Raw genomic sequence first — 27,857 nt, 5'->3', positions numbered from 1 at the left:
ATAAAAGATACTTCAAAGTAGCTTCTTCTTCACAATTGTAAATACAAGTAATAATTGTAGTTTTTGTAATCTCTCTGGTCCAAAAGCGCAATGTGTCATATATTTGTCTCTGAATTACTACCATGCTTGCTGATAACAAGCCTAATAATAGAATAACTTGTATGTCCTTCTGAAATACTACATTTTAGTGAGAGCAGCATTTAAATTCATTGGGGTCTGTTCAGATTTTCATTGGATCTGTGAACTATTCAAGGTAAAGGAAGCCTTTCAAAATCTGAAATCAATACATGCATTCTGTGGCATCAGATGGTGGGGCCTCCTTTGATGCCGCTCTGCTCTTCTCTCCCAATACTTCATGTTCCACAGCAAAGGCAAGGCTTCACTTTGAACAACTGCAGTTCAAACTGTGCATAGAAAACATATTTAGATACTCTGAGTGCTTTCCCCTTCAGATGTATTAGGCTTTATAAAATTGCTATTTTCCTTTAGCACTACTGCTGTTGAAGTAATTTTAAAGTGTGGCATAGTACATAGTAAATTTGCACAAGTAATAGTGTGGCAGTTTAAAAGAGTGAGGTAGGTGCCATACTATGATCTATATAATATTGCAATTATATGTTGCAGTTATCTAATAGATGGTATATTCTAATCCCTTTTAATGAATTGTCAGCAGTGCCTGTAATTTGATTTAGATACGCTTATGTCCTTAAAGTATTCTAACTACTAATATAATTCTCACCAAGTAATATAGTGCTATATTTAAAAGTTAATTTTATATTAATTATTATTTAAGTATTAATATATTTGGATTTAATTTAAAGATTGTAATTGATTCAAGAGTATAATGCATTATTAATGTCTATTATTTAATGTAATTTATAATACCAAACATCTTGTTGATATTTTTAAACAAGAAAATAGATGGGTAGATCATTATACACTGTGAAATTAGGGAAATGAAGGAGATGCATCTTCTCCCTGTTATCTCTGTTTCTCTTTCTGCCTTTATTGCATTTTGTTTCACAAGATATTGAAGATCTAATGAATATTCAAATATATGCAAGTCCTCCTGCAGCACCATACATCATACACACAGAACACATACACCTTGCATATTCCATCCTTGCATAATTCCATCCTACATTTATCTGTCTTTACAGGAACTTGGTGTTTTTATCCATTAAAGATTAGTTTTTATAGAATTTGCATTTCTACCTTGACCCAAGGAATTATCCAGATACAAAATTACAGAACATCTAATTAAGTTAGCCATCAAAAAGAGATGGAGCAACCTGTAAATTATCTTGCCTTCATCTCCTCACCCATCCTACACCTGAAAAACAATCCTCCTTTCTCGTTCCTATCCCCACTCGTAAGGCAGCAGGACATTCAGTTTCTCATTCAACCTTTGGTGCAACTAATTGCTTGAAATTGCTCATTTTTTATATTTGGCACACGGTTACCTGAAGGAGCATCAAGCCTTCCTGCAATGTCACAATGTAATTTAGAGATTTCTCTTTTGCTGGGCCCCCATTTATATGAATTCCCACAACAAGCAAATCCTTTCAGCACAACCCTGGAGTTACTTGTTCCTCTTGATGATTTGTCAGCTTTGTCTGTTCAGCAAATTTTATGGGGTAGGAAGTTTTTTTGTACATCTTATCAATCAAAATTGATTCTTGTAGTACAGATAATTCTGCCTTTTTTTTTTTTTACCCCCAGTGGAAATACAAAAAATTTTAACATTCAATTTTGAAATAGGCTGCGAGTACTGAATGAAACAATTCATATATTGAAGTATTTTGTAACATAATTGCAGTACAAAAAGCACTTTAATCATTCAGAAAACAAAAATAAGGTGCTGTAGTCTGAACTTAGTAAAAACCATGCTCAATATTTTAAAATTAATGAAATATTTTACAACTCTCATTATAAGTCTTCTATTCTCTCACTTTGAATTTTTCTAGGTCAATTTTATCACTCTATGTTAGTATTACTCACTACTACCTTATATTCTAGACCATATAAAATTTTAAAAATATATGAATGGAGAAAAAATACTGTTTTGTTTTGTTTTGTTTTTTAAGAGAAAATCAAAAATTACTTTTGCATTTGAAATTGCACTTTCAGAATCATAGGAAAACACCACTCTAAAATGTTAGAGTTTTGTGTTGTAGTGTGGGTGACTCAGTTTGTGGTTAGAAGAGATTTCCCCTTTTTTTCATGTTGATTTTCTACCCATTAATTTGATATCCCTCTTCCTTGAAAGATCACCTACCTACTTCAGTATCACGAAAATCAGTTCCTGGAGCCTTTGCATCAACCCCCAGCTGCATCAACCCCATGGCTGCATGTCAAATGGATGGTGACATTGTATTTTTTTGGGAATTATGTCTTTCTCAGAGAGGAAGTGCCTCTCTCTGGAAGTGCCTCTCTGTATCAGCTATAAGTGAAGTAACAAAGCAACTTCAACTAAATGCCTGATTTTCAGATATCTAAAACTATATTTGAAAACTGCCATTGAATAACAGACTGGAAATTGTAGGGAGTGGCCAAACCTAAAGTCCTGAGTAGTTTTTTCCTTACCCCCAACCCTCTGTATTTCCATAACTCCCTCTCCTCTCCCTTGGTGTCTGTTTGCCTCATGCTTTGGCTGAGATAAAACTCACTGTGTCCTTCAACCACATGCCACTTATGCAGTGACATCACCCTGCTTCAAAAAGAGACATTTGTTTTCTCTAAAAAAATTTCCTTTTCTTTTTTTCCACTATTCACATAATGTTCCAATTTTTAATCCTTGCAATATCTCCAGTTTTGCTGTCATAGCCTAGTTCAGCTCTGCTGTGATGACCATGAAGATTTGCATGCCCCAAATGTTAGTTTGTTTTCAATTTTCCCAAATTTTTCATTTTCTCTTCTTCACTCCAGTGCTTTTGAGTTGTGATTCATCAGCTGAACATGTCCTAAAGTGCTTGGCTGCATAAGAACAAACTGATCCAGAAATAAAACTGCTTTGTTGATCCCAGGTCTGACAGATGATGGTACTTTTGAGAACAGCAGCCTTTCCTCATAAAAACATGTAGTACACTATTTCAAGGAAGGGTTTGTCAGTACTTCAGAAATGTTGGGATGAAATAAGTTTCTTGTGAAGTTCATTGTCTTTAATGGTTTATATATATATATGTTTATATATTTATAACCACAGAAAAATTGAAGTCAGAACTCTTGAGGACATTGGGTCCAACAACCATTCTAAAGCAGTGTCAAATTTGAAATTTGTGTTCTTGGGGCCCTGCTCCTCTTGAATTGTGAAAGTATCAATGAATTCTACAACTTCTTGTGGCAGCCTGTCCCAGTGCTTAGTCATCACTTGCTAAGAAAATATTTTTTTCCTTCTGTTCAACCAGAATTTCCTTTGTAGCAATTTGCCTCAAGTCCTTTTTGTGTGGGTCTCTGCAAAATTCTGGCTCCTTTTTGTAATCCTGCCCAAGCAGCAGCCCGCAGAAGCTAAATTACCATTTAGATTTCTGTGAAGTCTTTGCTGGACAAACCCCAGACTGAGCCTCTCCTTGAATTCATGTTTCATTCCCTTTATTGGCCCTTCTCTGGACCATCTCTGGTTTGCTGATGTCTTTATTTTGTTGGAGACACAGAACTGGCCATAACAAACCTGAAATTAGTTACCAGGTAAAAAGGCAGTAGCTGCAAAGCTCTGCATGTGGCTAAAAAAAAGCAAAATGATGGTAAATTTCTTCAAAGATGAAGAAGAAGAAGCCAGAAATGCCCTTCATTCCCAGTGTACAGCAAAGCAACAGAAGGGCACCAAGGAAATTCAAATTATGAAACATTCTTGATGAAATATTAATAAAACCATACTATGGTCTTAATTGCTATAATTTAACACCCTGTATGGTATAAATATTTTAGAAACGTGGTAAAATGGAACATTAAGAAGGGGTCAAGGGATAATAATATACATTAATCTTGATGGGTGGAGATGTATACTTCATACTTAATTTATGTTTATACTACAGTTCTGTACTCCTGAAGAGGAGAGTGTGGAATAAGCTATATGTATGCATCTTATATTCAGACATGCATGTTATGTGTATATGTGTACATTATTGTAGGTATTTATAAAGTACAGGGCTCTGCTGTGTAATGTAGATCTGTAGGGATATAGATATAGATGATGTAGATATATAAAGGAATTTTAAAATACCATCAAAACTGCATGCTCTCCTTTAGAAATGAGACATGGATCCAGTAGTCTACAAAAGCAAGAGGGTCAGGAATATGCAAACCACTTTGTCACAAAATTATTTCCTGAGAGTGTCATTATCTATATTGCTCTTGCAATAGCCACCTTTCCTTTTCAGTAGCAAATATTTCTTTTAAGGCTAGTTTCCATATATTTCCATGAAGGGGAAACCCTGGAATCAAACCTGTGCTATGGCCACAGTGTCAGGGAGGAGAAAACCTGGCTTTATTCACAGTCCTAGGGGTACTTTGCAGCCTGACTTGCTAGGACAGTGTCTGCCTGACACAGCAGTCAGACAGAAGTCAGAAAATGTTTCATTCAGCTTTTAACTCTCCTATAGATTTTCACCCCATAAGAATGCTATTGTGCTAATTTTTTTTTCTGAAAATAGCACTCAGAAATTGCTTGAAATTGCTGGCACTCTAATAGTGACCTGTGCCCATGTATGCATAAAGCAGATAGGCATTTCATTTACATTTCTCGAAAATTGTATGCAGTAATGATTCCTATGTGTTAAATTGCATAATCCATACAAGTCTGACAGTCTTATAAAGGCTGTGGGCCAATGTCTCCTTCTGAATGTATCAGTGCCAATGAAAGGGGTTATCATACCCTTGAGAGAGGTTACTGCTGTCATGTGTTGGCTGCTGGAACTGCTCCTGTGGTCACTCTAAACCACATCAGTCAAAATTTACCAAGTAGGTTCAACTAGTTTAAATAACAGAATTTTTGCTAATGATACACATTTTTAAAATACAAAGGATAAGGGGCTACTCATAAGAGGGTGTAGCTGGCATTTTGATGGACAGTGGACAGTTTTATCAGCAGGGCAGACTCCTGATTCCCAGCATTAGTCCACAGCCTCTCACTGTCAATTCACCTGTCTTCTTTAGCTTGAATGTTTCTGCAGTTGCTTATCATTTCTTTTTTAAAAACACAGCATGACTAAATGCTTTGCTTTTGGGATGTAGGATTCTCACACAAAGCGCACAGAGGCCTGGGACACAAAACAGTATTTTGCCCAATGAGAGGTTTATAATTGGATTTTTAACCTGCTCAGATGGAACTGGCACCATGGGGAGTGGCACAGCCCAGCTAGCCTTTTCTACCCTTTGAAGGGATGTCCTAAAAAATGTTTCCATAGAGGAGGAAAGAGGATGGATGGTGCCAGCAGAAACTCATTCCAATGAGCACTGGGTTAAACCTACCACAAAGGAGAGACCTCTCCATCACACCATTTACAAAATGGAAAAACCTTGTCTTTGCTTCCAGCACTTCTGGGAGAGCTGATCAGAGTGTCCTTTCCTGCCATTTCTCCTTATTTTAAACCCTGCCAATAAGTCTCTTCTGCTCCTAACAGTGAAACAGTGAAAGTGCTGCAGCTTTTAAAGGATTTATAAGGCTTAGCTGAACACATCACTTCCCATGCCAAAAAATAAGAGAAAGAATGTTGTGTGGATGGAGGCAGCTTTGGCATTCTGATGTTCTCTTGCTAATATCCATTCCTTGTTATCTCTACCCCTCTGCCACCAATTACTGTCTCCACTTGTTTGGTAGATATAAGCTCTTTTGCACAGGAACCACCTTTTAGTAGCATGTTTGTACAGTGATTCTGGCCATGAAAATCATTGTAGGGGAGGTTATAATAATCATATTTTGAATACTGCAAAGTAGCCATCCTTCACACACTCAGATTTTTCCTGTTATATACTTCTCATTCCCATCAAACGTGCATACCTGCAGACACAGGCACATTGAAATCCTGTAAATGCATTTAGGACACAGTTATCTCTGTAGGCAAGCATTTATCTTCCTTATTTTGCACTTCACCCACCCAAGGATAAAAATAATGGATTTTTATGACATGATTAAATATATTTCTATTCTTCAAAAAATATTTGGCCTGTATTTCTGAAATATAAGGACTTTTCCATTCTTGCTGATTTTCAAGAATTCCTTTTAAAGGTTGTGAAGTAGCCTCCAGAATTTTCATGAAAGCAGAATTATGAAAAACTGTTCTGAGAAACAATGGGCAAGTTAACATCGTCCCTATTCACTCTCATCTGAAAGCTTTATTGTGACTCTTGTTACTAGTGGCATCCTTGGTAATAAATATTTTCATTTTATTCTGAGGCACAGCAAATAGATTTTGTTAGTGAATGACCTTGTGCATTAGCTGTGCTATTCATGATTTAGTGAGCCAGTCAGTTGAAATATTGCTAATGTTTTTATGACTCAGTCTTGTTACATTTGTGCCACGAGGATGACATTAAGTGTAGTCGTAGATGAATAACAAATAACATGTCTCGAAGTTGTGTTTTGGATCATTAAAGAAATGAACCTACAGGGTGCTGTTTTATTAACTGAGGAAATGACTGGGAAAAAAATGACAGTTCTTGAATGTGTATTTATTAAAAATAACATTTGGCATGCTGAGAATTAGTGGTAGTGTCCGTTAAATTTTTCATAAACCAGCACAAATACACCACAGTGTCCATCCAAAGATTTTGACAAATTTTAAATAAGTGTAAGAATAATTCATACATTTTTGATTGTTGGCTAAGACTCAAAATGGTGCAAGCAGGAGAATGATAAAAAAGTAGAGCATAAAAAAGATTAGGATAATAATTAGATGCTAATATGGGTATTTTAAAATATTTTGTATTATAATATGAAAGAGGGTCAGTGTACTTTCCAGATACACCCTAGGGAGGCGTGGATTGCTTCTTTAAAAGTGCAGCAACTGTTCTTGGATTTGTTTTCCTGAGTCTTCCCATTTCTTTTGTGTTAAGAAATAATGGAAACTCTAGAAAAAGTATCTTGTGGACTTCTGGAGAGATGGTTTAGTCATTTCCTTTGCCCCAGTAACACATCATCTATTCTAAAGAAACCACTGCAGGTCAGTTAAGTTTCAGATCACAGGGTTTCCTGAATTTCTACAAAGCTACAGCCATAAGGATCAACCTCTGGATGACTTCACTGGTTCTTCTGCTTATTTAAAAATAAGTAATCAAAAAGAAGAGATACAATGGATATCCTGAGAGATCAAAATGAGTCATATGGAAGGAGAGACTATTCAAATAGAAGGAAAAAGCAGATACAAATCTAGAATATTAGCTACTCTTGAAAAGCTGAGTTACTGCTATTATCTGCTTGATTTTTTTTTTGGGTAGTATTTTCAGCCCAAGAAAATTAAAGCAATCTGTTGAATTCTTGACTATAAATAAAACAAGGCAGAAAACCTGTTCCTTTATATTGTTATTCTAAAAACTTTTCTATTTAAAGGGAAAAAAGCTGTAGCCTTAATATTGTCCTGTGGACTGTTGCTTTTCACAGGGTGGTGAAGGTGATGAGGCCAAGAGTGCTCTGCATGGGAAGGGCTAAGAAAGGCCCAGGTGGTTTTACTTGCCTGCCCATGCCCTGGGACGTCAAATCTTCCTTTCTGGTTTTAAATGTTAAGGTTGGACATCTGATGGTGAACTTTGGCATTTAGCTAAGGGGGACTTTTAAAAGGACAATTAATAGTTGATCCAGACATTAGCAATCACCCAGAAATAACTCTGCAGAGAAGCACTGCACTGGTTGTCACACCTTGGTCTACCCGAACCTGCTCTGCTCCAGTTTCAGCTCAACACCCTGCAGGTTGTTTCATCTGAATTTTCTGTTCAGAGCCGATACTTGTCAAGGAATATTTATGTGAACAAATTTTGATGTGAAAAGTGGAGTGACACTTCTTTTTTTCATTTTCTGCTAACACTGGCTGAATTGGTACAACTTTTGCTATAAATAATGGATAAGTGTTTTAAGTATGCAAGGGAGTTGTTATACATACATGCATTGCACTCTGTCAAGTAATGTGCAGCATTGAATTGTCACTGTTAAATGGCCAGTAGTGTTAAAAATTGTCACTGTTAAGCATTCATTGAAATCTATTTTGTGTTTCTAAAGCATATATAACATATAACTATATATATATACATATATCCACACATAAATGCATATATACAACATATAACAAAAAATACATATCCAGAGCATGGTTATTTTTGTTATTACTCAAAACTCTTCTTTTGATGGACACCAATCTGCTCATATTATTTAAGTGAATATTTTTGATAATGGTTTCGTGAAGTTCTGCCAAAAAGAAGTATTTAGGATAGATAAAGGTTTTTTATTTTTGCAGTTCTAATTCATATAAACTGGGTTTATTCATTCTTCAGAAACAGAATCATCCTTACACAACACCTTAAAAATCTCTCTCTGTAGCCATGGCATTGTCTGTTGAAATGTTTTACTGCTGAAGTATTTTGGAGATTGTGTGTCTTACAAGGAAATGCCTGTGGAAAAAAAAAAATTAGGATTGGTTGATGCTGCAGGCCTTTCCAGGCATATATATATATATATATATATATATATATATATATATATGTATATGTATATATGTATATATATATATATAAAATAAATAAATATACCAATCTCAGGATAGGATAAGTAAATCTCTGGTGATATCTATTTACTTCTCTTGACAAGGCAAGGAATTGGACTGATTTCTTAGCTGAGACAACAAAGTTTGTAGAGATGGATCCCATCACAAAGCAAAAAAAAAAACTCCAGAGGAAAAAAAAAAAGTCATTTCATACATCCCAAACTCCTTTACTACAATTTAAATATCAGATTTTAGAATAGCAGCATGCTCATTTTAAAGGAAAGTTAAAGGAAGACATACAATTGAGCAGTTATTTATTGAAGAAGTGGAAATAAGTCAATACAAGCAGTCATGCAGAAAGAATGTGTTTAAAATACATCCCTAATCTATGCAAAGACATAGGTACCTGAGGTCCTGCTGTAGAAAATCATTGCTACTCTATCCTTGAATATTACCTGGGCATGGGTGTAAGAGGTAGATGGTTTAGAGTGGGAAAAGGGACATTGTTTCAGTGAATAAGTTTAAAAAATATACAGCTCTTGACAGATAATCAAGTACAGCTCAATTTCCCTCTTAGGGAAACATGCAGTGTTGCTGTTTCCCTGACAAAGGGATTTTGTGTGTATTTTTTGTATAGAATTAAATACAAACAGGGATCGAAAATTCCTTGATTGTGAGTATGGACATTTAGCTGCCTCGTACCAAAATCTGTGAGAACTCAAAGGTGCACAGGGAGTGGTGAGCATGTTCTGAATTTCCATCTGCTGGCTTTATTGGCTAGAGCAGGTTGTAAAGGATGTGTGCTCTCAAAATTGCTGGAGATGCAAACAATATTTTAAATTACTCCAGGCAGCAAGGTACTGCATCTGAACAGATTGAAAGCTGAAATGTTGATATCAGAAATTAAATTAATGCACATGAGATTGAAACAATATCTAATTAAAATCACTTGAAAAATGACTTGAAAATTGAATATGACATAGTATTTAGCAGGCTGTTGCTAGCACAGTGATGTGGCTTTGACTTTTCTGCAACCATTTCCATTCCAGGCCTGGCTGCCAGTTAAATAGAAATTACACATGAAGCAGCTATCTCGTGCCATCACCCTGTAAAGATTGGAGGACAAAATACCTTCTGCCTGCAGTTTGTGTACTTGCTCCTCACTGACTCATTGTAAAATTTAGTACAGGCACCCTTCTTCTCACTTTATCTGGCCACTTGATTTGGTCATTCTTGTTCTGAGCTGATGCATTTTGAATATTCCATGTTGTGCTTTTTGACTGTTTGCTGTGTATATGCATGGCACAGTGTGTGGCCCTGTCAAAGACAAAGGCTCTCTCTCTGAACCAAGCTATGAAGAAGCTTTCCAAATATTCAAGGGTTCCTTGTAGGGGAGGAGAAAGAAAAGTCCAACTTTATGTAAATAAATGTAACATTTGCTTGTCTTAGAGATACTTGTTAAAAAGCTAAAAACTGTAATAAGCACCCTCTCTCTGGAATTCCCTTCTTCCTTTCCTTAGAGAGGAAAATAAATTAAATTCTTCTAAATGTGGCTCTTTGAAAGGAGCTTTGCAACAAGCTGATGGGAAGAAAACAGTGATTGTAGAATTCATCTGACAGCCTACAGTAAATCTGAATTAGTGGCTCTCAATTTATTGACTGGAGGTCCAGTAAATATTGTTAGTGAGTCTAGAGCATGAACTGGCTCATTCTAAAATGGGCAGGTAATAGAGGCCAGGGGAATCATATGGCCATAAGTAATTTTTTCCTACACTCAGTTAAATACAACACACACTCAAAGTCAGATACACACCAAAAACCAAGTTTTCCTTGTGAGTGATGCCATCTTCCCAGAAACGTTTTTTCATATTTAAGGGTGGTTTCTTCTTTGGGGCAGGTAAATCCTGCAACAGCCTGGGAGACAGACTGGGGAGGCTTCCTGCTGAAACCCTGCTGAACCTGGTTCCCTTTCCCTCTCTCGTGCCAGTGTGTGCTCCCATGAGTCAGCTGGAGGGTGCAGCTGTGCTTGGCAGCCTGCTTGACAGAAAACCTCCTTCTAGAAGTGCAGTAATGAGGCTGGAGCTCTGCTCAGAGCCCTCCATAACTTGCTCCTTCTAATAACTGATGGACTCTGAGGTTAAACCTGCCAAACCTACACACTCCAATTCCTGACTGTGCCACTGACAGATAACTTTGCTAAAGAAATAAATGTTTGCCCTCAGAAAACGCATCAGACCTCCCTTAGGTTAGTGAAGACTGAGCAGTGACAATCCCTACCCTTAAACACTCAGAAACACCCTCATCATGCTCTCTAATAGAGCAAAGCCATTAAGTTGTCCCCATTGTAATTTAGATCACAGAAGAGACTTCCACAGATTCTTTCAGGTTAAAATAACTGGTATACAGAGAGTAGGCAAAATTATTCCACTGTAGCTACGTGCTTAATTATATGGAATACTGCATAAATTGTCAAGTGCAAAGAATTATTCTGATAAATTAAAATACTAATTAAATAGGCTATTGCAGAATTTTGAGAACATTATAGGGCTCCGCTTCTTCAGGTAATTTGCATATCCTTCATCTAGTGAATTTAATTTAAAGGCCTCCGTTTTTGTGTGTTTGGAAGCTGTTTTTGTTTCAATGGAAGATTAAAAAATGGATTTTTATGTTGCTAACTGGTTTGAGGGGGATTTTGTTGGGGTATTTTTTCTTTTTCCTTTTTTTAATTTGAATAGCTGTTCTTATTATGCCTCTTTGCTGATCAGTTTGTCAGTTCTCCATTATTATTATAGGACTTTAAACTGTGACCATGAAAAAATAACTTTGATGAAATGTGCAATATACCATGTTACCCAGAATTGTAATTTCTACTTTCATAAAATTTGCAACTGAAACATCAGCTGCTGTATACTGGTACTTGAATAAGCTAGCAGTTATTACACTAAAATATTTTCAAAAATTTGGGCCAATTTTCAGAGAATTAGTAGCTTGTTCTTAATATCTGAATACATTTTCCCACCACTTCTTCCATCTATCTATATTGACTTTGTCTTCTTGTTTCAAGTTCTCCATTATAGTCCTGCATAGAAAAGGTTAAGTGGTTGTATTCACCATTCCACAGCTTGAAGCAGCTGCTTGGTACGTGCTTACTGCTTCAGCTTCAGCACCATTTTTGACAGAATTTCTTGACCTTCCTGGGCAGCGTGTGGAGTTCAAGGTTAGCTAAAATTCTCTGCTGTACACGCCTGGAGTGAGCACGCCGGAGACTGTCGGCCGTGCCTCTCCACAATCTGACAGAGCCTGGCTTGACCATTTTCCGGTTATGATTTAATCAATAACACCTCGTGTCTTCATGCCTCCTAATTTTGGCAGGGTTTGTGTTAGCATGGCTGTCAGACCTGTCCTTTGTGTTTCAGCCAATATCAAGGGGAAAAGCAGGCGTATTAAATAAACGTTTTTTGTTGTTGTTTTTTAATATCAAAGCTTCAATAATTAATGTCTGCAGGAAACCTATGAAAAGGAGGTCAAATCTGTAATAGTAATTATAAAATTCAGCGATTCAGCAGACCCAATATTTTCTATTAACTGTTCATGCGGTAAGAAATTACACAGTGGGATTTAGGCTTTGTTGTTTACTTATAGCCATTTATTTTGCAGCCACTCTACTGTGCAGTTTTCTTTATCCTGAACTGCCAAAGAATCCTTTGTTGGACCATTCAGTTTCTTTGAAGGAGGCTATGGAACTTTCTCATTTCATAAATCTTCAATTTTTGTACTTGGTAGAAATCTGCCTCTAATGTGTTTTCTGGGTGCAAGGTGATCAGTGTGGTAGCATGGCATATCTTTTAAAATATTTACTCATTTTTTGGAAAATCATACTGTACAAGATATACAACACTGCAAAACGTGGTCTCAAATTTCATGTTTCTGTCAACTTTCCTTCCCATGGTCCCTTTGGCTCTGTGTGGAATAAATACGTTAGTGAATGTATAAAGCATGGCACAGGTGTTAAGTATGTGAATATTGCATGCAAGTTTTAGGTTGTCATTCAGCAAAACATGCATTTAAGCTTTCTTAGCTTGGGACTCCATGTTCCTCTCTGCTTAAGCAGCATATTAAAAAGATGCAAAAATAAAAATGTCTGGGTCTAAAATGTGTGCAGAGATTTCTTCTTTGTTTGAACTGAGGGCAATATTCACCCCTTGCAGAAGGCAGTCAGAAAAGTTTTTCTGTGTTAGAATTGCTAGAGGTGTACCTTTTGGGTCTTTGCAATCTTACAAAAATCTTTCCATAAGTGGTGAGATGGAGCCTAATGATTCGACTTACCGCTGGAATAAATGTGACTCATTTGTGTTTCACTTTGGACAAACTCATTAAAGTATCAGTTCAGAATAATCTTCAAGAAATATCTGCTGAAATCTGATCTGTTTTAAACATTTCAAATGGCAACAATTAAAGGGAATTTTTCACAAATGGAAAAAAAAGAAAAGTTAATTCCCTTAAGTATTTTCATGTAAATTTACAGTGTGCAGTATGTCCCAGCACTTCTTGACCTTTCTGATTGGAAGGTTTGCTTTAGGCAACCAAAGTTGAGAAGCTGCATCTATTAAATTTTGTTCATAATCAAAGAAGAGGTAGGTGCCTGCAGATATGTGTAAGATGTGTGGGATGACTCACCACATTAAATGTGCATCCCTTTCCTAAGACAGCAGAGAGAACCCAGATGACTCACTTGGATTACAGGCAGCTAAAGGAAGAAGAGGTTAACAAGGCTGCAAGGATTCATTGCTCCTCATAAATAAATCAAGCCAGATGCCTGGGTTTGGGCCACAAGTCCAGCTGACAAAGTTTGCATCTAGAAGGTCAAAATCTTCCCATCCAGAATGGGATGGCAGTACCCATACACCCAGCTAGGAACAATCTCATCCTTGTGCTGTTCCCAGAACTGTGGTTGAGCACTGTTTTTTGACGCTGCTGACAGTCACAGGCCAAAACCATACCAGACAGTAGATTTAAGGGAATGGGCAATTGTACAACAGTGCTCAAGTCCGTGCCTTGAGAGTGTTTGGGTTGCAAGTATAATTGTAGTCTTAGTGATTATTATCTTTATTTAACTGCTTTATACTGGGTTGCTTTAGTTTAGCTTTTAATGCTTTAAATAATATAGATGCTGATAAAGAAAAAAAAATTTTAAAAAAAATGTGCATTGCATCCTGGTGGTGTGAAATAAACTCTTTATTTTACCTGTGAGATAAGAGTCTGTATCTGTTGTGAAAAGTCCTACACAGTGACAGTGCTGTTCTCATGGTAAATTACTGCTCTGCTCTTCAGTACAGGCAAGTGGGAAGTATCCTCAGAAAAGAACTTTCCAAACAAATTTTGTATCTGTGTCAAATGTGTGTAATATTGTTAAAAATAGAATTAGCTTGGCTTTCTTTTTCACATAATAATGAGCAATTAATAGCATAAATATGCATTCAAAAAAGTGACTAGCAGAGTTGCTCTCAGGGAAAGATATTCCACAAATGGAATAGGTAGGAACTGTTGTGAATATATTGATGAAGGAAAGAAGGTTGGTGGGAAATGATGTAACATCATACGTATTCCAGCTTTCCTTTAACTCTCTCGATCTTCCTTTTTCCTTACAGCCATAAACAAAGAGAAGCTTGAAAGAACAACTGGACTGAAAATTCTGCAGACTGGTGTGGGGGAGGTAAGTGCTTTCAGGCATTTTACATTCTCAAAAATATTTTCGTTATTGGGATTTTTTTAAGAAATGCTGGAGCTCATGAACGTTTGTGAGCTACCAGTCTCATGGTGCTAAGGGCCTTTTTATGATACAGTTGCATCTGTCAAAATACAATCTGCTGCACAAATATCACTGTATCCCACAGAGAAAAAAAAATACCATCCTTATGAGAAAAGTGCAGCCAGCTTTAAGAAATGCAGTTTGTGCTTTGTTGTATCACAGGGAAAAAAATCCCCAAAGATGAGCACAGCGACTGAAGTCATCATATTATTCCCCTTGGTTTTGATGGAGTGCTATCTCATCTAGAACAGTGGAAGTTTAAATTTGGGGTAAAGAATCTTTAGATATCAGAGAGAATCTGACATCTGAATGTCTTGCTTATTTTGGATGTAACTTGAAACATAAATAAAACATGTGTCTGTTATTATAGTGATATCACTAAGCAAAAACTCCACTAAGCAGTTCATCATTTATTAATAAACATGATGCTATCTGCTAAGAACCTTGTATGAACTACAGTTGATTGCTAATTCTCGTGCTAATTTTGTGTACACAGTTATCTCCTTTTTTTCCTTTTCATTTAAGTAATTTTGCTAGTGGTGAATGCTCACAGGGCTAGGCAAATGTCTTTTTCTCATGATTGCATTATTCTTAGTATCAAAAAAATGAATTACTATCTTCTAATATACTCAAGGAATAGGTTGTTTTCTTTCTTTACCAATTTTTGGGGTTTATGTTTCTGATTTGTATCAGTTCATGCCTAAGAACTTAACTTGATGAGATTTGTGAGGTTCACTGTGCTACTTTATTCACATTACTGTCAGACTTGGTCTTAGAGAGGTCTCACTCTGAGACCTGCTGTGATGCTGAGGGCCAAAGCTGAAACCAAGATAGGTGAAATCATCAGAAAATTAAAACCATCATCTCTCCTTAGCTGATTTATCTAGGAATGTTTCTTATGGGTGCAAAACCTTAAAAACTGGGAAGAACATCCTGGGGCATGCCTGTGCACCTCAGGCTGTGTCCTGACTTCAGGCCAGGCTGAAGTTTGTGGTTGTGCTGTCTGCAGCCCCTGGTTTCTGTTTAATAGCAGAACCAGGATTGGGGTACAGGCTGTGGAAGCCACTCAGTATAATTTTGCCCAATGGGACTCATCCATGCTAATAAAATACCTCCATGTATTTTGTCCAATTCCAGTCATTTGAATGGATTCCATTCTGCTGCAAAATCAGCTGGAGAATAAAAGCCCACTTCAGATGCTTACTGTTAAATCGATTTTTGTATTATATGTGGTGAATGGAGGAAAAATTCCCTTTTGGACAGTTGGGATGCAAGAAGATTTCACCTGCTAAATGTATCATTAATCCCCATTGTAGAAATAGGGTTGCTGTAACCATGGCAGTCTAGGGATGTGCTGGAGCTGTAACCTTAAGGACTTCCTAGATTCTAAGACCAGCTAACAGAGCATGAAAAATTGAAGAGTTCTTAGGCCAGAGACCTCACCAGCCTGATTCTTGTGTTTGGTTTAGAAAAAGTCACTGTAGAACTCACCTTCCATATATTTAGGCTGTTGTAACATTTTTATAAAAAAACACTAATACAACTGTCTAATACTAATACAACAAAGTCTTAATGAAGACTTTGACAGAATTTTGTGCTTTACACTCTACCACATATGTATTATTAGAAGGCAAAATTGAAAACTGGTAAACCCAAGCAAAGCAGACATTTTGGCCTAAATATAATCCAGATTATAGCCAAAAGAGGGTGATCAGCAGTGAAAGAACCAAATGGTTTGGACCAAGTAAGGTTATGGAAGAGCATTTATTCAGCTGCTTATGTATTTTGTTGGATGTGAATTCTCCCAGCTGTGTACATTCCCCTTTCTAAGTCTTATCAGATATGATTGTGTACATAATGAATACATTTCTGTGGTCTCAAATAAATGAAAAATAGAGGAGTGCTGTAACCAAGTTTGTTTTTTTTTTTTTCTATTGATACAGTATCCTATTCAGGGTATTTCAGGTCAAATTTAACTATGGTAATCCAGTTTTGTAGTTTGTGTTTTATTAACCCTGGTGAATAATTATTATTGAAATAATAGAAAGTATGTATTTAAAGATAATGAAAGAGCTTCCTGTTGAATGAGGATTCCTTTTACTTCACACTGGAATTAGGAATGGAATTATATATAACGGTGACAGTAAATCAAAGTCAAGATGCTCTAATCAAAAGTACTTAGAAAAACTTTAGTAGAGAATGAGAAATGGCCTTTTTGTTTGGACAGCAGGTGAGATGCATGACAAACTTAATGGATATATAATCTTCATATGCAGGCCTGTAAAATAAAAAGGATTGATTTTGAAAGGCAATTTTGATATCTGAAATACCTCAAGAGAATATAGCCCAGATGGTAGTGGCAAAGGGAGCCACTGTCCAAACAAATGTAGGAGCTCTCCTAAGCTCAGCAGTAATTCATGTGTGGCTCTGGACAGTGGAATCTGTTTTAGGTGTCGATCTATGATAACAGGATTTGTGTCTCAGTAAGGAATGTGTGGACACTAGTGACTCCCAGGCCTTGGCTGTGCTGGAAGGAAGCTGTCTCTTCCTCTGTGGAGATGAGAAATGCTTCTCAGAGCACTGAGGAATCTATCACTTCCTTTCCACTATCTCGAGAAAAAACATTTCAAAAGCAACAACAGACTATGAAATTCACACCAAGCTTACTGAGCCATTCAGTCAAGTCCAGGGAGGGCTGATGAATTGCTTTTATGTCACTACATAAACATGTGCTATATAGTCATTAACAATATGAGTCTGGAGTCTACCACAGCTGCAATCCAGTTCATCATCTTTATGTCACGTAAAAGATTTCCACAGCCTGTGATTCTCTCAGCTAGGCCAGAGTTAGCTGTGTTGTGTCAGTGTAGGGTAGGCTCTGCTTCAGCTGGATTAAAAATGAGTTCCCAAGCTGCGACTTCAGAAGCTGCTCATGTTTCAGGATGTTGACTTAAAAGTTCTGTACCTTTCATGGGAAGGTGTGAATGATAAAATGCAAAGCACTGTCTAGATTCTGGGCAAGCAAAGTTTCTTTCAGGCCATTATAGAACAGATTTTACCAGTATTTCCACCATACATCCACCTCAACATAGAACATTTGTAGCAGAATATTCAACAGTACAGAGATCCAGAGAGTTAGAGTTTGATATGATGTGCATCACTCTTAAAATGAGAATTATTTTGACACTTATCTTGTTTGCAAGAAGGTGATTATACCAGAAAACCAGAATAACTCTGCTGTAGAGAAAACCAGTGCTTAGGTTGTAATCTTGAGGATCTGTGCATTGCTGTAGTACTGTCTCTGGAATTATGTTTCTTTTTTATTTGCAGTTTTCCAGCACCTATAATAGGAGCTGGAAAAAACTAAAACTAAAAAACCAGTAGAACTCCTCTACAGTATCCATGTGAGATTTGTTGGTCTCATTGTCATGCATGTTTGTGCCAGACAAATCCTTCATGAGCATTTCACACCTTCTTGTTTATTCAGATACAATGAAGCTTTGAGGTATTTTCTTTTGATCTCCTATACATGAAATAAATCTCTGAAGTCCTGAGGTCATCTTCAGCTGTTCAGCTATCTATGAGGGTATGACTGAATGTGTTGTGTTATTCAGAGGTCTATTTGCATAATACCATGAAAGACACAATACTGGTAAAAATGGAAGAGCTAAACAGCATTTAAGTAGGACCCATAACTCTGTTCTCTTCTGCCCCAACTTGATGTGTACCACTGTTTGAGTTGAACTTGTTGCTTTGAATGGTTGAGCCCTCCTGCAAGATCTGGGGGATAATATTTTGTCACACATGAAGGGAAAGCCTCCTTAGCAGCTGCACAGCTCCACCTGACTCCTCCTGAGTTCAACAATCAGCAGCAGCAGAAGCCCCAGCCCCACACCAACATTATTGCAACTGGATTTGTTCCCAGGAGTTTCTCTCCAGCCCAAGGGAGCTCAGCAGACACCATAAGGCACAACCGTGCACAGGGGTAACCCTGTCAGGTATCCCTTCAGCATCCTTTAGGAACTTAACTACTTCTATCTCTTCACATAAGCACCACTGAATTATTACAGGAACACAGTATTTTTAAGTTCAATTCCATGCTCAGGTTGGCTGTGACCAGAATTACTGTGACATGAATAAATGTTTATTCAGCTTTTGGTTACAATTTGTTTTCAGCCATAGTTTCAAAATAACAAGTCAGGCTCTCCAGTGGCTCAAGAAAGTGTAATCCAGTTTTGGGGTATAAGAGTCTGTGATTTGAATAATCAGTTAATGAGGCCTGAAACAAACCAAGGGAATGGCACTGTTCCTGCCTTGAACTGACAAAACAGCACCCACTTCAGAATAAGTTATATTAAATTACCTCTTTCAATTTCCCAGTAAGAATGCACAGAAGAAACTAATCATTGGAATCATAACTTAATTTGTAGGATTTGAATCATGGCTCTCATATGGCAGACATAAAAATTAGAACAGTTTTCTAAAGCAAATGGAAATAACCCAAAATATATGCAAAATGAATGCTTTACCATACCTCTAGACATACCTCTAGATGTCCTAGAATAGAGCAGTGATATTTTGACATGTTTCAGGATATTCTCATTTATAGATATTTTGATAGGTGTAGAATCATGTTGATGTTGCATAAAGTGATGTTACTACAATAAAAAAATCTGTGTTTAAAAATTCTAGTGAAGCTAGAGGACATGATAAGACAGACTTTCCAGTGATGTACAGGCTTCTGAGGCAGGAGTCAGATTTCCAGCTTCAGACCTTCCTTATTGTTGTCAGATTTTGTCCCTATTGTCCCTATACATCCACATTTTACCTAGAATGATATTGGATTGAAAATCCATAAAAAATTGGAAGGTAGAACTTGACAAATAATTTTCAATTGTTGAAGAATAAGGTGTAAACATTTTTTCTGATCTTTGACTACTAGGTAAAGTGCTAAGTGCTGGCTTTTAGGTTAGAAAAACCAAATCAGCCTGGGATCTACTCCAGCTGTCTGTTACAGTGACACCTTGGCAAGCCAAATGCTCCTGACCTGGAGCAGGTACTGCCCAGGGGCACCCAGGACTGGAAGGGGTGTTGTACCCAAGATCACTTAGATGAGGTAGGTCTGAGACTGACCATGGTGTATGAGCAGCAGCTGTGCATGTACAAATATTCAAGTTTTAGCCCAAGACACAGCTAAGTTTTTCCACTTCACTGAAACTTACCCTTCTTTTACCAGAACAAATTAGGCTGAAGCCAGGCACAGGCACACGTGAGGGCAGACACCTCTGCCTGCAGGGAAGTGTTCTTAGACCAGAGGGCACCAGGGAGGGCTTTTCCCCCATGCCTGCCTTCAGCATTTTTTCTTACCAACCCCGTGGTTTAGAGATCAACAGGTTTATTTTTTCCTGTTTTGTGAGATTGGAGTTCCCACAGACAGCTCTTGCTGTTGGCTTTTGCTGATCACTGTGGCTGTGTTGATCAGCAGACAAACATTTCCAGGAGGGGCAGTGTTTGGAGCCAGATGCACTGTTGTGGGCAAGGCATGGATCAGGTCCCAGAGGGGTTCTTTGCCTTAAGGCATGCAAGTTTATATATAGAAATAGAAGCAATGACATTAAATAGAAAGCTTTTAGGAGTATAATCCTTGAATTATTCTTGGTGAAGTCATGAGAAAGACTTACCTTATCCCACACACACAAATTACAGATTCTGAAGCTGTGTAACCTTTAAAAAATAGATTATATTTTCCATAGAATTCTACTAGAAATATACTACTTACATGAAATTTTACTAACAGTGAATAATATCTCACTATTACAGTTTGTAAGTACACATGAATAGTAACGTTATGCTAATCAGAAGTTAGTCACACAGTAGCATTTAGAAGTAACACTTCAAGAAATTTTAGGAATAAAGCTAAACAGAACATTAAATTTCTCCAAAGAGATCTATGAAGATCTATGGCTCATTTATTTAAGACCTTGTATGCTTTTGAAAAATGCATTCTAGCTAATATTTAGATATAGTGTTAATGCTATTTATTAACTATTCATTACAGTACATAGCCCACTAGAGGGCTGCTTTTCAAGTAAATTGCATCCAGAGTGTTAATAAAAGTGTTAAATGTTTAAAAACAAAAAATATGCAGCAGAAATATGTGTATCATTTTACCACATTATTTTGTCAACTGTCTTCTCCTACTGCGTGTTATATACAGAGCATACTAAGACAATATGAGTCATGGCCCCAAATCTACAAACATAGTTTAGCTTTAAGTATATAGTTATTCCTTTTAAGCTGCTGCTAAGTTTAGAGTTAAAGAGATGCCTGGATGCTCCTGAGACTGTCTTCTGTCACATATCACACCGTCTCTGGTTGTGGAGGGGCAAAGTTCCAATGTTTATCCCCTGTATTTGATTTGAATATTGCATAGCAGAGGTATTTTGACATCTGAATGACAGGTCACAGCTTCAGTTTGGAAATCATGTGTCAGTAGTAATTTCTTTTCTTGTGCTCTGATTGTGACAACGCCCTCCATCTTCTTTACAAATTTTCAAAGGACGTGACGAGGAAATGAGGAGATTGTAATGTAAAGAAAATACAGCAAACCTGATTTTCAGAGACAACTATCAGTCTATACTGATTTATGTTTTCCTCCTGAAACAGTATATAAAGCACAAGTATTCAAGTGTCACATTGGTTCATGAGTTCCTTTACAGTAGCACTGTGTGATTTAAAGGAGCAGAAGTGCCAAGTGATGTGGCAGTTGCCATGGCAACTACAGCAATTCAATTTTTATTCAGTATCATGTAAAATGAAACAAGATACGGTTTGCCTTGTGGCTTCAGGAACTTATGCATCTTACCAGTGTTGTTTCTTTTTGTCTTTTTTAACATTGTGCTGGTTAAAAAGTAGCATGTGTTTGTTTTAAGGATTTATCTTGGGTTTAGGCTGTGTCATGCCATTGTTTTTAAAGCAAAGTTTCCCTTACAAGCCATTATAAATCTGCGGAGAAAAGAGATTTAGATACTAGCACTGGCTGCACAAAGCAAACTGCAGGGTAATTCTGTTTAAGAATCAGTGTTATTATTCACCTTAACTGTGATTTGGCAGCCTGCACTCAATATATTAATAGAGAATCTTTAAATAGGAGAACATGATTGTTTGTACTAGATATCTTACTGATTCATGAAATTCAGCAACCTCCTTCTACCAGCAGCTGGGTTATTATGACTCAAAGGAAAACAAAATCTTGGGTGGTGTAATGGGTCAGCTGGGGAGGCTGCAGATTAAATTCTTTTAAAGCGTCTGAAGTTTGAGGGATCTAGATGGTCAGAAATTGTAGAAAAGGGAGATTCTTCCATCTCCACATATAGGAGCTTGATCCTGGCAGGAACATGTGGATTACAAGCAATCTCAAGCACATATTTAACTATTTAAGGAGAGGAAGAAGTGGCTGATCCCAGTATCTCAGCCCTCTCTCTAGCAGACCTGGGCTGGAAATGTTCCCACATAGGTCAACATGGAAAGACCTTTGTCAGGACCTTTGCTCTGGGTCTGTAAGCACAGGAAAATAAGGGTGTGTTTCTGAGATTCAGGCTCTTGAGACATCCAACTTTCCTATAGGAATCCTTGACATCAGGGGCCCTGAGCTGGTAAAAGGAACAGGAACAGGGCCCAGAGCCTGTCATGGTCTCACATTTGTCTGTACTGTCAAGTTGTTGTCAGTCACTCACATTGTGTCCTGTGCCAGTGAGGATTCTTGGGCTGTTTGTTTCTCCACCTAAGCAAGCAGGGACCATTCACAGCAGGCAGTTTCAGTGTGGTCACCTTTGGAGCACAGGTGTAAAGGCATGTTAAAATTAAAGAATGATAGAATTAAAACTTCAGCTGTGGGTTAAAAGTTTTCTAACCCACAGGTTTTTTAGTACTAAGCTTTATGTATTTAAGTAAAACTTAAGATCTTTGCTTTCTGAGAAGGCCTGATAGCACATTCTTATTCATCCTTCTCAGAACTGCTTTGCACTTGTACATCACTTAGTTTCCACCCTCAAAGGCAACATGGCTGTAGTGTCCATCACTTCAAACTCCTTCAGAATGCAAGGCTTAATCTGTTATATATATTGAAGCAAAATTTTGTCAGAAAATTTATAACAAGTTTCTAAATTTAAACATGATGATTCCTATTAAATTAGTCTGTTGAAGCTCAGTTTTGTTTCTTTTTTTGCATTAATCAGCAGATTTATCCTGATGAGATAGTTTTAAGATCTAGTGCCTGGAAACGTTTCCCAGGGTCAGTGTGGTGGCTTTTAGTGCTGTGGAGAGATTTGTCAGGGAGGGACTTTTCAATGTGAACTGAGAGTGTGAGTGTCAGCACCTGTGACAATGCAAAGGGACAGAAAAGTGACCCAGTCCAGGAATGCCCAGGGACCACAACAGCTCTCTGTGCACTCTGCTCTCCCAACGGGATGGCATTTTGCAAACTATTTGTCTGTCTGGTTCTTTACCTTTAGTAGGTAGAGTAATGACTTCATTTTACAAATGCCAGTGCTGGTTTTATGATATGGATTTCACTTGATTGTTAAACTGTTAATTTACAGATCTTTACTAAGTGAATGCAAACAAATTCTGGTCCTCAAAGCTCTGCTAATGCACAATGTTTGAATTTTAATTTCCAGTCCATCTTAGATTATGGTGATGAAAAACAATATTTAATCCCTCGTTAACACATGAATAAGCGGAAACTGTCATTTCCCACCAAACAATAATGGGATTATCTCAAGAACTGTCAGTTTATGTGAAAACATTATGTTGCCCAAATTTTCATAAAAATTAGCAGTGGGTAATATTCAAGATCAGAGCAATGGAAAGAGGGAAATCTGCATTCATGGTAATAAATATTCATATTTGTCTGCTCAGGAGATGAAAATCTAATCAAGGGGCTATTGATGCGCTGGCTTTTTTTATTTCTTTTTTTTTTTTTTTTTTTAACCAAGATGTTTCATCTAAATTGGGTTTGATATGGAAATTAGTCTTACTCCAAGTCCTCCAGGCCATGAGCATGCTGGGATAACACTGGAGGTGTCCGGTACATCAGATGTTGCTGCTGGCATCTGCTTCTACAGACAACAAACATAATAAAATTAAATAAAAAATTGACAACATCTCAAGGGTCAAGCTCCCAGTGGCTTAGGGTGTTGTGGGGGGCTTTTTCCCCCCTAAACATTTTAATTTTATCCCAGTTAAATCCTCAGTACTGCAGGGTTAAAATTGTCGGCATTTTTTGCTTTTGTTGACAATTACCATAAATCAGAAGACACTCTGCATGAAGCTTAATGAAATATGTATGATATAAAAATGGGAAGAAGATAAGTGCAGTTTGCTGCTTTAGGATTTTGTGTGTGTATCTCTGTATCTGTGTGTGCACATGCACAGCCTGAAGAGGTGACTTGTATTTCATGTGCTGTGCACTGAACAGAATAGTCAGGCAGTTACTGACTGGACAACATATAAAAAATGTGAAAAAAAGTATTAACATTTATCCAAAAGTGAGACTAGCATGTTTTCTATATCAGGTAATTTGTTCAACTAATATACTTGCATGTTAAAATACTCAGTTTAAAATATTTCTTCATACTTCTTTTTGTGTTCAACAGCATGAAAATCTGGTTTTTACAAAAAGAAGTATTTACCTTGAAATTCTTTACTATTTACTATTACTATTAGTGCTACTACTATTATTATTATTATTATATTTATTAATATTATTATTATACTCATTAGTTGCACACAGTATCTTGTTCTTCATTGTGCTTCTCAGGGGTTTTGTGACCTTTTTTAAAAAATAGATGCATCATTAGGATCCTGATTCTACAAATAACCCCACATATGTATATATACACATTTATACATGTACACACACATATATATGTGTGTGTATAAAGAAGGACATCCTTTTGTGGAAGGGTCTTGTGTTCTCTGACATTCACCTGACAGACCTGTGGGTGCTACTGGGCACTGGGCAGTTCACACACACAGAATCCCACAGAACCACAGACACAGAATTCACAGAGTCTCCAGGTTGGAAGAGACCTTCAAGATCATCTAATCCAACCCAGCCCTAACACCTCAACCAAACCATGGCACCAAGTTCCACATCTACTCTTTTTTAAACGCACCCAGGGATGTTCCTTTCAGCTCCTGATTGTTGTGAACAGACCAGGAATGTGTGAATCAGCCCTCTTAAAACTCAAAATGCCTGCACTGAGTTTATTGAATTCCTGGAGAAATTGCCATACAAAAAGCATATTTTTTTTGATTGGAACAGAGCAGAAATATATCAGCAATATTCAGCGGTATTGCCTGTAGCAGGAGAGAGCAGAAATATAGGCAGAGCCTGCTCTAAAAGAAAGGATATTCCTATTGACCAAGAAAAGAGGTTAGAATAGAAATATTGCTTGTTCCAGGGATTGCACCCTTTCTTTATGATCTCTATACTAAATAGGAATATGGAGATATGGCATATTTCAGAATTCCAGTAACTTGTGCAATAAATTGTTGTGAAGCAAGTATAAGCAGCCTGCAGAGTGTGGTGTGCATGTATTGGCAGACCTGATATCTTTAACTGTACAATCTGTGCTGGCATCTTTGTCCAAAATGTTTTTCAGAGACCTTATCTTCCTAATCAACTCCTTTGCCAAGCTAAAAAAAGAGAAGGGAAATGCATGTAGCAGATATAGCAGATGGGTGTTCAGCTGTACAGGTGTCTGGTGTGCAGATGCCAGATAATGCAAGGTAGTTAGATATTTTCTGAGAAATGCCAAAAAGAGTAATCCATTCTTATAGTGCTACCTGCTCCAGCAAGATGCACGCCTGAGATTGTTAATGACCTCTCTTAACTCTTTCCCATCTGATCAGAGTGGTTCTTAGAGAGCTGCCTTTTTTTGTCTTTGCCTTTTCCTAAGACACTAAATTGGCTCTGAAGTTCATCAGTTTCCACAGCAGAACAGCATCAGCCTGTGTTGAGGTTAGGCAGCATCATCTGAACCAAGTTCTTTATTCACTTCACCTTCTTACATGGATTGGAGAACCATCAGTCATAGAATCAGGAAATCATAGAATGGTTTGGGTTGGAAGGAACCTTAAAGATCATCCAGTTTTAACCCTCCTGCCATGGACAGGGACACCTTCCACTAGACCAGGTGGCTGAAAGCCGAATCCAGCCTGGTCTTGTATATTTAAGTCACAGATATATATTAAGTCATAATGCATCTCAAAGCAGTATCTGGAGATAAGCAATGCAGTGCTACCTGTAAGCAATATATCCAACATCATATGAGCACTCACACCACTAACCTATGCAGCCAATTTTAACTTTTTAATGTGTACTAAGTAATATCCTCAGGTCCTTACCACAGGCAAGAGAGGCTTCAGGTGCTTCATGGACCTCAGCTGTGCACCTGGGTCCCATCTCCAGTCACCTTCATGCAGGGAGCTGCTACTGCACACTTCTGAAGTATCACTGGCAGCTTCTGGATATGCACTCTGATCTTCCCCACAAAAAGTCCCACGTGCACACTTGGCAGTGCTCAGCAGGAGACAGTTCTTTGTGCTGCAGAGCTTGTTGATATTGTGGAGCACGACTGCTTTCCCATTTGGATTAACTTTTTTCATGACAGAAACACAACAGAGACCCAGATTTGGGTCTCAGATTTGAGGGGAGGTGTAGGTCCTCATGCAGAAGGAAGGATGCCCTGATTTTCTTCTTGGCTCTTCCCTGTGGGCTGATCCTCATTAGCTACCCTGAGCATTAGCCTTCTGGAATTGTTTCTCTTTTTTTAGCTGTCTTAATATTCCAGACAGCTTAGCAGACCCTGGGACAAGTATTTGTTCAACATAGCTCCTGGTTTATATCAAGATTCTTGTTCTGAGTCAGATGGGTGAAGGCTTGGACTTTGGGTTCCCATAGGAGTGCTTTGACACTAAACTATAGATGATGGTAAAGCTTTCTGTCAACTGAACGTTAATAAAAAATCATGCTTTTGACATGAAAAGAAATTCCCTATTCAAAGTTTCCCTAAAACTTATGTGGACCTATTTAAAAAATAATTCTGCAGCAAATTGATATTTCTTTGCATAAATCATTTAATTGAAAAAAGGCTGAGTAGTTTTGATTAACAGCAGCATTACATTAATGCTTTCTAGACAGGATTGGGATCTCACTGGGTACCTGCCCACACATAAAGTGACAGGAAAGCTCTGTCTTTGAGTGATTAAGATAATCACTGAAAAAGACAAGATTAGGAAAGAAAGGGAATAAAAATTAGCACCTTTCTCATTTTAAAATTAAGTATACAAGCTATAAAAATATTAAATTATATTACCCAGATTTAAAAACAAACCCATGAGAAATTTTTAGGACCCAAAGTCCTATCCAGTGTCAGAACCAGACACTCACCTTTTCTGCCCATTAGTGTGCAATTCCAGAAGCATCAGGATGGAAGCTTATCTTCAGACTTGACTTAACAAAATGTTTTAATAATCCTAGCTATGAAATGCTAGGAGCTGATCTTGGATTTTACAATAAGAGGCAAAGTGGTTGTGATACTCTATGTTATGTAAATTATATGCAAAGTATATTGGCATGCAAATTTAAATGCTGAAAGAAAATCATTCTTTTCTAAACCAGAGAAGAGAGTTTTTCACTCAGATAAGCCAGAATCTGCAGATAATTTTTTGAACATTCTGATGGTGTTCATTACATCTTTAAATATATAATAAATATATAAAATAAAAATAATTGTGTCTCCTTTCTAAACAAGTTCAATTTCTCTACTTTGCTGGTACCAAGGAGGCAAAAAATGCTAAAAGTCTGTCAGATAAGATCAAATCAGGATGCCATAATATTAAAAAAATATTATTAATGTCTGAAATTTTAAATTGCCATTTTAATACTTTACTATTTTGGTTTCAACAGTCAAAGCTTGGAGTAGATTCAGGTGTTTGTGACCCTGTTGGTCAGTAACATCCACAGTGGCTAATACCATGTTGTTTTTGCTGGTTTTTATTCATTAGACAATGAAATGTTCCTCTGTCTATTGACACGTTGAACTTTGGAAGCGCTAATGGGCAGATACAGAATATTTCAGGAATAGGTAATGTTCACAGGGCATGACAAGACACACCTGGTTGTCCCTCTGGCTCACCAATAACACAACAGTGCTATTAACCATATTTTGTTAGGTGTGACAAGACAAAACAGAGCAATAGTGGCTGTGTCTGCTGTCTTTTCTCTGTTTTATCTTTTTCATTTTGAGCTTGAGTTTTGTGCCAGACTAATAGCCAGTGGCAATGGGCTG

At 37.3% G+C, this 27,857-nt stretch overlaps 1 protein-coding gene across 2 annotated transcripts in view; it reads left to right on the top strand.

Moving 5' to 3' along the window:
- Positions 1 to 27,857, top strand: part of PTPRN2 (protein tyrosine phosphatase receptor type N2) — a 630,571-nt gene that overhangs the window by 382,043 nt on the left and 220,671 nt on the right. For both annotated transcript variants that reach the window (XM_064385950.1, XM_064386029.1), the window contains one exon: positions 14,339 to 14,403. In XM_064385950.1, the coding sequence (XP_064242020.1) occupies positions 14,339 to 14,403 (65 nt within the window). The remainder of the gene's footprint in view (positions 1 to 14,338; positions 14,404 to 27,857) is intronic.

This window comes from Passer domesticus, chromosome 1, assembly GCF_036417665.1.
Source record: "Passer domesticus isolate bPasDom1 chromosome 1, bPasDom1.hap1, whole genome shotgun sequence".
Lineage (NCBI taxonomy): Eukaryota > Metazoa > Chordata > Aves > Passeriformes > Passeridae > Passer > Passer domesticus.
The sequence above is the reverse complement of the archived record's forward strand: the minus strand, read 5'-3'. Positions and strand labels throughout refer to the sequence as shown.